The 12,520-nt window shown below is 44.0% G+C and overlaps 1 protein-coding gene across 1 annotated transcript in view; it reads right to left on the bottom strand.

The window, feature by feature from the left end:
* msh3 (mutS homolog 3 (E. coli)) overlaps window positions 1-12,520 on the bottom strand; it is a 447,577-nt gene that overhangs the window by 198,449 nt on the left and 236,608 nt on the right. Inside the window, exon 20 of the mRNA XM_072516186.1 lies at window positions 4,591-4,748. Within this exon, the coding sequence (XP_072372287.1) occupies window positions 4,591-4,748 (158 nt within the window). The remainder of the gene's footprint in view (window positions 1-4,590; window positions 4,749-12,520) is intronic.

The following is a 12,520-nucleotide window of genomic DNA, read 5'->3' as shown; positions in this document are numbered from 1 at the left end:
GATTTACCAGAATGTTGCCTGGTATGGAGGGCATAAGCTATGAGGAGCGATTGAATAAACTCGGTTTGTTCTCACTGGAACGAAGGAGGTTGAGGGGCGACCTGATAGAGGTATACAAAATTATGAGGGGCATAGACAGAGTGGATAGTCAGAGGCTTTTCCCCAGGGTAGAGGGGTCAATTACTAGGGGGCATAGGTTTAAGGTGAGAGGGGCAAAGTTTAGAGTAGATGTACGAGGCAAGTTTTTTACGCAGAGGGTAGTGGGTGCCTGGAACTCACTACCGGAGGAGGTAGTGGAGGCAGGGACGATAGGGACATTTAAGGGGCATCTTGACAAATATATGAATAGGATGGGAATAGAAGGATACGGACCCAGGAAGTGTAGAAGATTGTAGTTTAGTCGGGCAGTATGGTCGGCACGGGCTTGGAGGGCCGAAGGGCCTGTTCCTGTGCTGTACATTTCTTTGTTCTTTGTTTGTTCTTTGTAACTGTGTTGGAAGCAGTTCAGAGAAGGTTTACAAGAGTAATACCGGGAATGGATGACTTGTCTTGTGAGGAAAGCTAGGGTCCACTGAAGTTTAGAAGAGGAAGAGGCAACTTTATTGAAACACACAAGATTGGATTGGATTTGATTTATCGCCACATGTACTGAGGTACAGTGAAAAGTATTGTTCTGCATACAGTCTAGATAGATTGTACCATACATGAAAAAAACCATAGGATATACATACATAAATACACAATGTAAATACATAGGCACAGGCACCGGTTGAGCATACAGAATATAGTACTAGTCAGTAGAGAAGATATGTGAAGAGATCAGTTCAGTCCATGAGAGGGCCATTTAGGCCATCTGGTAACAGCTGGAAAGAAGCTGTTTTTGAACCTGTTAGTGCGTTTTCTCAGACTTTTGTATCTCCTGCCCGATGGAAGAAGTTGGAGGATAGAATAACCCAGTGGGAGATGTCTTTGATTATGTTGCCCGTTTTCGCAAAGCAGCGGGAGTGTGTAAACAGAGTCAATGAATGGGAGGCAGGTCTGTGTGATGGACTGGGCTGTGTTTACGACTCTCTGTAGTTTCTTACAGGCTTGGGCTGAGCCGTTGCCATACCAGGCTGTGATGCAGTCAGGTAGGATGCTTTCTATGGTGCATTTGTAAAAATTGTTAAAAGTCAATGTGGGCATGCTGAATTTCCTTAGTTTCCTGTGGAAATATAGGCGCTGTTGTGATTTCTTTTTTTAAATAAGAATTTAGTGTACCCAATTCATTTTTTTTTCCAATTAAGGAACAATTTAGTGTGGTCAATCCACCTACCTTGCACATCTTTGGGTTGTGGGGCGAAACCCATGCAAACACGGGGAGAACGTGCAAACTCCACACGGACAGTGACCCAGAGCCGGGATCGAACCTGGGACCTCGGCGCCGTGAGGCAGCAGGACTAACTCACTGCGCCACCGTGCTGCCCTGCTGTTGCGATTTCTTGGTCGTAGGGTCAATATGGGTGGACCAGGACAAATTGTTGGTGATATGCACACCTAGGAATTTGAAGCTGTCAACCATCCCCACCTCGGCACTATTGATGCAGACAGGAGTGTGTACAATACTTCGCTTCCTGAAGTCAACGACCAGCTCCTTGACAGAGTGGATGCCGAGAGGATATTTCCTCTTGTGGGAGAATCTATTACTAGGGGTCATTGTCTTAAATGAACAACCTCTTATTTTTATAGAAATGAGGCAGACTTGTTTTCTCTCAGAGGGTAAAGTGGCTTTGGAAAACTCTGCTTCCAATGCAGCGGAAGCAGAATCTTTAAATATTTCTGAGACAGAGTAGATGGATTCTTTAAAAACAAGAGGGTGAAAGGTAATCGGCAGTAAGCATGATCGTATTGAATGGCGCAGCAGGCTTTAGGAGCCGAATGACCTACTCTTAACTTGTATTTCTACAGACAAGAGATTGAGTGTTAAGATGAGATAGCAAGAAAGTGGAACTGATGTATAAGGAACAGATTTGTTTCGCTATAATAGTTCTCTACTGTTCCTAAAAGATTATTAGTGATAAATGGGATCAGACTTAGGAGGGTACCATCAATGACACACTAATTATCAGTGTAGCAAACATACTGACTATTCCTGCAATTATGACATTTTAACTGAAGCAATGGAACACATGGCTCACAGGATATTAAACCATTTTAGACTTTGATAAGGTATCCACATTAACTCATGCAGATTAACTGTGTGTATATAATAACAATGTTCATCATGTCTCCTCGATTATTGCAATCTTTAAAATAAATTTGAAAACATATAACATTCACAAAACTGATAACTAGAATCTCACATATTGGCTAAACAATTATTTTTACAGAAAAGGGAGAACGGAATCCCCCAATACAGTACAAATACACTCCCAGCAGCGCAGGTTCAATTCCTGTACGTGGCGGAGGTTATTCATGAAGGCCCCGCCTTCTCAACCTTGCTCCTCGCTTGAGGGTGGTGATCCTGAGGTTAAATCACCATCAGTTAGCTCTCCCCCTCAAAGGGGAAAGCAGCCTATGGTCATCTGGGACTATGGCAATTTTACACTTTCAAATACATTGAAAAAAGTATTTTCCACCTCCTGCCTTTAAAATTCTTGGCCAATTCAAAAAATGGATCTGCCCATTGCCACCGAACTTCTGAATAAAAATTGTGCAATCTGACACAAATTGTTTGCTACAATGTTTGGACAGTTATTTCTACTGCTTCCCTGCTCTGAAACAAAAGAAGGTTGCAGTTGGGTCATTGAATTTTTTGAAGAGGTGACTAAGGTAGTGGACAGGGACCTATGGACTTTCAGAAGATATTTGATAAAGTCCCACATAAGAGACAGTTAACCAAGGTAGAAGTCCACAGATTAAAGGGCAAATTACTGACATGGCTGGGATAAACTGTTTTTCACTGGTTGGAGATTCTAAAACTAGGGAGCATAGTCTAAAAATTAGGGCTAGACCGTTCAGGAGAGATGTTAGAAGCACTTTTATACACCAAGGGTGGTGGAGGTTTAGAAGTCTCTTCCACAAATGGCAATTGATGCTAGATCAGTTGCTAATTTTAAATCTGAGATCGATTTTTGTTAAGCAAAGATATTAAAGGATAGGGGTAAAGGCAGGTATATGGAGTTAGGCCACAGATCAGCCATGATGTAAGGGCAGGCTTGGAAGGCTGAATGGCCTACTCCTGGTCCTATGTGTATTAACACCGGGGTGGTTTCCATATCAGTCGGTGACAAGCAACATTCATACAAAATTATATAAGCCTTTTAGCAAACTCTGTTAAGTACCAAAAAGCTGGATTTTACATTCAATCCTGCATATTGTTACATTTCTACACAAAACGACTGATTCAATACAAGCGATCTATCATTCCTAACATAAAGGCAGAAATCTCCTAACCAGCATTATAGCTCACAGACAATATAGCGTAACTTCTAAACACTGGAGGGACATTTATAGGATACCGTTAAATATTCAGATGCTGGTACACCAAGACGTTTCTAAGCTGCATGATAATGCTGCTGGCTCCCAACATGCGCCTTCAAGACCTCCCACCAGAAGAACCATATCTTCTGGCTTTTCTCAGCAGGCAGCCTGAACATCTCTGGCACATTTATTTGCTACCGACTGTTGCTTCTGCAGCATCAACCTACTTTGTATATTCTGCTTCAAAATAGCTACAGGCATATCCCATACTTGCCAATATAATCAGTCTTCTGGTTTTACTATAGTCCTCGTCAATAATTATTCAGAACCTAGCAACAAGCCTGTGCCCCCAGATGCAACTGAGTGAACAGATTCTTGTATGGTCCAAAGAAATTAGAGCCAATTCTTGTTGAGGCTCCACAGCTTCTAAGAATGGGACCAATATTCCTCAAAATCAAACCAGGCTCACAGCGAAGGAGAAAGGTACAGCAAGGAGGAGGGGAGAGAAAGGAATGCACACACCAGCAAAGATTTAGACTGAATCAGTCTGGCCTGGATTTTAACCTCAATCTTGATTTAGATTGTTAGTGCACTGGTTAACAATTGAACTCCCTTTATTTTATAAAGTAAGGACTTTGTAAAAAAAAAAAGCACACAAGTGTCCACCAATCCTAATGTGTTAATGATACCACAAGAGGATTTTCTCCCCAATTTCCCTTTTCTCCAAGTGCATTAGTTTAAATTAATTATTTCAAAACAATCTGATTTGAGACCAAGTATCTGCACAAAAAGATCAAATGTTGGCACTGTTTTAGCACAGAAAGCAATTTCACAGAATTTACAGTGCAGAAGGAGGCCATTAGGCCCATCGAGTCTGCACTGGCTCTTGGAAAGAGCACCCTACTTAAGCCCATGCTTCCACCCTATCCCCCTAACCCAGTAACCCCACCGAACCTTTTTGGACACTAAGGGCAATTTATCATGGCCAATCCACCTAACCTGCACGTCTTTGGACTGCTAAGGACTGTGAAAATTTAAAACATTTTAATAGCTATGCGAGATAAGGGAAATGACAGAAATGAATTCTCATGCGAAGCATTTGCTCGTATTGAGAAATTAAAGCCATACCTTGTGTAAATGTTATCCACAACGCCAATCACAGCTTCTCCTGCAGGAACATAGGACCCAATTTGTGCCATGACAGTGATCAGTGCCACTTGTCTTATATAAGAACTCTTTCCTCCCATGTTGGGCCCAGTAATTACCATCACCCTCTGTCCATCTCCCTGAAAAACAATACCCAACAAAATTAATGATCATTATTTTATTATTAATTGATCTGTTTTTGTCTTACCATGAAATATACTGACTGGACACAGCACCGCTCCGCATGCTCATATATAATCTGTTTGGAATAAGACTGCACATTTCCTTCTGAGGAATAGATTATCTCACATTCTTTCCTTCAATTCATCACGACTATGCCAGTTCTTTGAAATTTCTCCGTAATCTTTTTCTCAGAGCCCTACAATTGTTTTCTTTTCAATTAAAATGTTATTGAATCTACATTTTGGGCAGTGCATTCCAGATTAGAACAACTCGCTGCATAAAATCCAATCCCCTCAGGACCAGTTTCCCCTCAGAGGCAAGTGTTCGGTTCACCAAAAGACAAAAAACATTGATGAAAGGAGGAAAGGGAAAACATGGAACTAAAAGCAAACATGCAAAAGTTCAAAAGATAGCACAAATCCTGGTGGCAGAGAGATACAAATTTGGACAAACAGTGGCGAGACATTTTACAATTATATTAGTTCAAACAAGATGGTCAGGAGCAATGTAAACTGACCATAAATTGCCAATGAAAATTAGGAAATAGCAGGTATGTTTCTTTTAAATGTTTTTATTGGGTCTTATACTTGGTATACTTACAAATGCACACAGAGAAATCAAAAGAAAAAACAAATGAAAAAAAGAGGAAATATATATACTAAGAAACAAGAAACATTTCATAGCACTTAGCAGTAAAGTGGGGGGGGGGGGGGGCTTTCTCTTCCCCTTCTTCGCTTTTTTTACAAAACAAGCAAATTAAAACCGGGTGGAAGGGGCCCGTGGGTGATTCCCCAGATGTCACTTGCAACTCTTGGTCGGTTTTCTTTTTTGTTTGTGTCCATTTGCCTCAGCTTCGGCCTTCGGTCGTTCCTTCTTCCTGCTCTTTCTTTCTCTCTTTCGCCTTGCTATGCTTGTTGTGGTCGTTGTAGTTTCCTGCGCTCCCCCCCCCCCCAGTTTGTGTTTCCTCCTCTTTACTCACTTCTGGCTCCCCTCTGTTGTTCTCCTTCCCTCCTCCCTCCCTCCCCCCGTCTCCCCCCTCCCCCCCCAATCCCACCCTCCCCAACCCCACTGCCTCCCCTCCCATCCCCTTCTTCTCTGCTACTCCCCTTTCTTTTCTGCTGTATGCGGCTACTCCCTGTTGCTCCCCCCCCCCCCCCGTCCCCCGTCCCCGCAACCCTCCCTCTCTTCTATCATGTCTTGGTTACTTTCCCCTGGGTCTTTGCTACTTGTTTATTTGTTTGTTGGCCACAAACAGGTCCCGGTACAGTCAGGTGAATGACTCCCAATATTGAGGAAGCCATCTTTTGACCCTCAGATGGCGAATTTGATTTTTTCCATTCCAATCGGTCGGACAGCCAGTCTGCAGCTTTAGGTGGTGGTGCTGACCGCCAGCCAAGCAGGATTCTACAGGGGGCGATCAGGGAGGCAAAGGCAAGGACCTGTTTCCTGCCACTCAGTCAATTCCATATCCATGTTGCTACTATCCCTCTTACTCCATGAACTTTAGCTTTGCTCACATCTCTGTTGTATGGCATGGTCATCTCATCAACCCTCTCGGTTACCTCTACAAAACCTCCAGCGAGTTGAAACATATTTTCCCTCGATAAATCTGTGCTAGCTTTCCTTAATTAACCCATAGTTGTCCATTAACTTTGTCCCAAATTATTTCTAGAAGCTTCCCCAAAGTTAAACTGTCCGCCCTGTAGTTATGAAATGTTCTTCGACCAGGGGGGTCCCCAAAAAAAAAGGTTAGCTGGGATTACTGGGTTACGGGGATAGGGTGGAAGCATGGGCTTATGTAGGGTGCTCTTTCCAAGAGCCAGTGCAGACTCATTGGGCTGAATGGCCTCATTCTGCACTGTAAATTCTATGATTTCTCTTAGCTTTGCTATAAGAAAAAACATACCATGGAGTAATGAGCAGCTAGTTGAAACTAGAGCAATGAAGAAGTTTCCACGAATCCGGAGCTTCAAGATACTAGAACAATGATCTGTTCAGTAAAGACAGACAGGGTTGAGAGGAAGGCAGAGTCTCCAGAAAGACATCTGAAGTGGTTTTCAGATTTGTGGCATTTTACTACAGTCTGTGGAACGGGAGTTAATATACCTATGGAAATTAGTGGCTGGATCACCGTCTGTGTAGTAGCCTGTAAGACAAAGAAACCCTAAAGAGATTGGTGTGAAACCCTGGATTTGATTCGCTGTTAAAGGTGGAGCAGAAGCCTTGTTTGAAAGTGTCATTTGTAAAACCTGGACTGGAGTTCGGAATGCAAATCACCAAGGGAAGGAATTATTGAGAGCTGTGTTTAAAGTGTGTTTTTGAGAGTGGAGTTTTTAAACTTTCCTGTAACAATTATTTAGGGGGATTTGGAGGAGAAAACCAGAGACACGAACTTGGATTCAGAGTGCAGTGTATTTGACAATGGTCGTCATTGTGTGCTTAAAAGGGACTTTTTGTGTGAATGAGACTTTGTGATCCATGTTGATCTTTAAATCTGTGTGTATTTGTTAAGCTAAAGGGGTATTGTAATCCAAATTTTTCATGTTCCAAAAATTTTTTAATTCTGGTCATTAAAACTAATTAGCGATCCTGTGATTTTGCTCCTTCACATTTTATAGAAATAAACACTTTTGAGCCAGGCTTCCGATCTGGAAATTTCTCGTCCAATTGTAACACCAGTTGTAAGTTTTCAACTGATCTCGTCAAACTGGCTGGTTTGATTAACTCCATGAGAGCTCCAGATTTGTGTATTTTCATTGCTCCACATCTGTCAGCTGTTTCCATTAAGTGTCTATTAAATCTATTTAATAACTTTGCCATTACAAAATGTGTCTATCAATTGACCTAATCAGTTTGCAGACTATTTATTCTGCTTTACAATAAAACCACCAATGGCACATTATGACCAACATACTAAATAATAATAATAATCTTTATTGTCACAGGTAGGCTTACATTAACACTACAATGAAGTTACCATGAAAAGCCCCAAGTCACCACATTCCGGCGCCTGTTCAGGTACACTGAGGGAGAATTCAGAATGTTCAAATTACTTAACAGCATGTCTTTCGGGACTTGTGGGAGGAAACTGGAGAACCCGGAGGAAACCCACACAGACACGGGGAGAATGTGCAGACTCTGCACATCCAGTGACCGAAGCGGGAAATCGTATCTGGGACCCTGGCGCTGTGAAGCAACAGTGTTAACCACTGTGCTACATGATTACATTTCTATATCAGTGACCGTGGTTTCTCCTTTTACAACAATGGGGAAAATATAAGTAGCGGAAAGGGGGCATTTTTCAGGTTGGAGGGCAGTAACCAGTGGAGTGCCACAAGGAACAGTACAGGGACTGCAGCTCTTCACAATATATATTAATGATTTGGAGGAATGAACAGCGTGGATTGTGACCAAATCAGCGGATAATACAAAGGGAAGGCAGGTTGTAAGGAGGATATAAATAGTTTACAGAGAGCTATTGACAGGTTAAACGAGTAGGCAGAAAATTGGCAAATTAAATTCATTGTGGGAAAATGTGAGATTGTTGATATTGGAAAAAGAACGAGAAGGAGGTTACAGAGTTCCCGCCGACTGTGACCAGGTGTGGCCGGCGCCGGCGGGACTCTGCCTTTTTAGAGGGGCTGCTCAGCCCATCCCGGGCCGAGAATCGGCGGCTCAGCCGGGTACAGTGGCCTGCGACCGGTGCCGCGCCTGCTCAAATGGCGGCAATTCTCCCCTCTGTGGAGAATCGCATGCTGGCGTCGATTTGATAAGACTGATTTGAGTAAGAATTTCTTCTCTCAATGAATGGTCAATCTTTGGGATTTTTTTACTCCAGGAGGCAGAGTACTTGAACATTTTCAAGGTGGAGATCGATAGGTTTTTAATCAGTCGGAATTAAGGGTTACAGTGGACTTAGTGTTAGATCAGCCATGATCGTATTAAATGGCAGAATGGGCTCGAAGGGCTGAATGGCCTATTCCTGTTCCTATTTCTTATGGTCTTATGATCTGATAAGTGACTTCAGAATACCTCGAACAGAACACCAGGCAGAGCAGAACATTACAGATCCGCTCCTAGAGTTTGCATCATCCAAGTTGTTGCATGCCTCACTACAGTTAAATTGTTCTGAATTTGTAATTATGGGAGTATTGTGGTTAGCGTGGAAGTTTAACTTCTTCTATATACTGTGGATAAAGTAGCCAGCATTTTAAGCAATGTGTTAGAGCAACTGTGCCTGAGAATTAAACTCCACTATCATCTCCACACATGTCTGGACAAACAGATATCAAATAACCATTCATTTATTTGGTAGAAAACACAGATATAAGTGGCTATATAGTGCTGAAAATAGGTTGATCACACTTGTGCTGAAGCCAAATTTTTCATTAAGTGTTCAATGACATATCAGGAAGGGAGGAGTTAGCTCCGTGTTTCCAGTCATTCAATTGTTTTGTTCTCAAATGTATTCACTGACCTTAACCCTACCCACTGACCTGCGCTTCCAAAAAAAAATAACAGGTTTGACGCCATGTCTAATAATTTCCACAAACACAAATCAAGAATCAAAGCACGCGAGGTTTCCAATAGCCACAATTGTCAGTTTGTTCTTTATAAATATCGGCAACCCTCCCAGTAGTCGTGTGTATCTGGCATTGAAATGAAACTTGCATCACAATTAACTCGGGGTGAGAAGAGTATGAAACTACTCAGTATTTTCCGGACTATATTCTCTGGATAATTTGCAAACTATTAACAGCAGTTGGAATAAGAAATATGATTTTATTCATACGGTATTATTTTCCAATCTTCCCACAAAAATCAAATCCATATTTTTCTTAAAAATCCTTCCAATGGATACAAATTAAAAGGTGCAAGTAGAACTTCCACCATTGTCTCAAGTTAATACATATTGTGTCATAACAACCATCAATGTACAATAATTCTCCAAACATCACCACTCTTTCTTTTGGCAATGATCTTACAACTTCTAGTTTACAATTTCAACACATTTGGAAGCAGTTCTTTCCTACTTTACCATATTTCATTATTTTTGAATATTTGCATCAGTTCTCCTTTTAACCTTTTCTGTACTCAAGTTGTAGTTCCCTAGTCTCTTATAGCTACAGCCTCTTGTACCGATACCAATTTGTTGAATCCTTTTTTCCCCCCACACTTTCCTGGGCACTCCCTGGAAGTATATCCAAAACTCTTAACTATAGCCTAACTGTTCTTAACTATAGCCTAACTGACTTCAGGTGGCGTCCATGGAGGAGTAGGTCCTGCCTGTGACGGACTTTTGGATTTTTTTCTCCCGTTTTCCCCCCTGATTTTAAGGGAAGAATCGGTGGAGAGTGAGATGGAGAGGAGAAATCCCCCTTCCAGTGTATGGAGAATTGGACCAGAGGTGGTCGTGTAAAAACACAAAGTTCAACAAGAAAGATGCGAGCAGAGCTGGCAACGCAGGAAGGCATGGCGGAGAAGCAGGGCCGCGGGAAGATGGCACAGTGGTCGACGGAGCTTAAGAAGGACCCGCTGGACCCGATCAAGGCTTTGATTGATCAAGTGGTGCAAGAAATCCATGGACATGCGATCCAGGAGGTGGAGAAAAAGGTGTCCAAGCACGAGGAATACATATCAGGTGCTGGAGACCAAGGTAGAGATGATGAATGACCACCAGAAAAGAATACAGAAGTAGCTGGAGGACTTGGAGAACAAGTCCAGGAGCCAGAATCTGAGAATCGTCGGCTTCCCTGAGGGCAGTGAGGGATCGGATGCGAGGGCCGCGAGGGATCGGATGCGAGGGCCTATGTGACGAACGTGCTGGAGAAGTTGATGGGGGCTGAGGCGTTCCCTCGGCCCCTGGAAGTGGATAGAGGGCACAGAGACCTCGCGAAGAGGCCCCGAGCGAACGAGCCACCGAGGACGATGGTGGTACGGATGGACCTATTCCTGAATAAGGAACACGTTAGGCGGTGGACCAACAAAGAACAGAGCAGCAGGTGGGAGAATTGTGAGTTGCGCATTTATCAACTCCTGGGCGTGGATTTGGCCAAGAGGCGAGCTGCGTTTAATCGGGCAAAATCGTCCCTCTTTAAGAAGAGGGTGAAATTCGGAATGTTGTACCCAGCGTGTCTGTGGGTCACATATGAGGACCAGGCTGATTACATGGAACATTAGAGGACTGAACAGGCCGTCAAGAGGGCTCGAGTGTTCACACATTTGACGGGGCTGAAGGCGGACGTGGTAATGTTCCAAGAGACACACCTAAAGGTTACAGACCAGACTAGATTGAAAAAGGGGAGGGTTGGCCAAGGATTCCACTCAGGGCTGGACTCAGAAGACCAGGGGGGTAGCGATTTTGATAAATAAACTGGTGGCATTCGAGGCTGGGAGAATAGTGTCAGACACAGGGGGCAGGTACATAATGGTGAGTGGGAAGCAGGAGGGGGTGCGGGTGGTACTCGTGAACGTATATGCTCCGAATTGGGATGATGTGGAATTTGAGGCGGGTGTTAGGTAAGATCCCAGACTTAGAGTCATGAGGGGAGATTGTAACAGTGTCATTGATCCAGAATTAGACCGGTCAAAATCCAGGACAGGGAGGGTGCCAGCCGCGGCAAAAGAATTGAAGGGGTTAAACAGATGGGGGGGGTAGTATACCCATGGAGGTTTGCACAGCTAAGGGCGAAAGAGTTTTCTTTTTTTTCACATGTCCACAAGGTATACTCTCGGATTTACTTTTTTGTTTTGAGTAGGGCTCGAGTACCGGGGGTGGTGAATACGGAGTACTCGGCAATCGCAGTGTCGGATCATGCCCCACATTGGGTGGATCTACGGGTTAGTTTGGAAAGAGGACAATGCCCGCTATGGAGGCTGGATGTGGGGTTGTTAGCGGGTGAAGCGATCTGTGGGCGGGTGAACAAGTCCATCCAGAACTACCTGGAAACAAATGATACGGGGGAGGTCTCTGCAGCAACGGTCTGGGAAGCTTTGAAGGCAGTGGTCAGCGGGGAATTAATCTCGATACGGGCCCACAGAGAAAATTTGGAATGGGCTGAGAGGGATAGGTTAGTTGAGGAGATACTCCAGGTGGACAGGAGATACTCGGAGGCAGCGGACGGGGGCTACTGAGGAAGTGGCGGAGGTTACAAGTGGAATTTGGGCTGTTGACTACAGGGAATGTGGTGGAACAGCTGAGGAAGGCAAGGGGGGGGGGTGCAATCGATGAGTATGGGAAAAAGGCAAGCCGAATGTTAGCGCACCAGCTCAGAAAAAAGGGAGGCGGCTAGGGAGAGTAAAGAGTAGAGGTGGGATCATGGTCCTAGACCCAGTCTGGGTGAATGAGGGGTTTACGGACTTTTACAGCACATTATACGAGTCGGAACCCCCGGCTGGGGTGGAGGGGATGAGGCAGTTTTTGGGTCAGTTGAGGTTCCCAAGGGTGGATGAGGATCTGGTGGAAGGGCTGGGAGCCCCAATTGAAATTGAGGAAATAATTGAGGGGCTAGAGGGCATGCAGTCGGGCAAGGCCCCGGGGTAGGACGGCTACCGGCGGAATTCTATAAGAAGTTTTCGGAGATATTGAGCTCACTGCTGGCGAGGACATTTAATGAAGCAAGAGAGAAGGGAGTCCTCCCCCCAACAAAGTCACAGGCCTCGATTTCATTGATCCTGAAACGGGAGAAGGATCCGGAGCAATGCGGGTCACACAGGCCAATTTCTCTAC

Source organism: Scyliorhinus torazame, chromosome 9 (genome assembly GCF_047496885.1).
Source record: "Scyliorhinus torazame isolate Kashiwa2021f chromosome 9, sScyTor2.1, whole genome shotgun sequence".
NCBI classification, from domain to species: Eukaryota; Metazoa; Chordata; class Chondrichthyes; order Carcharhiniformes; family Scyliorhinidae; genus Scyliorhinus; species Scyliorhinus torazame.
Note: the sequence above shows the minus strand (reverse complement) of the source record. Positions and strands in the feature narration are given on the sequence as shown.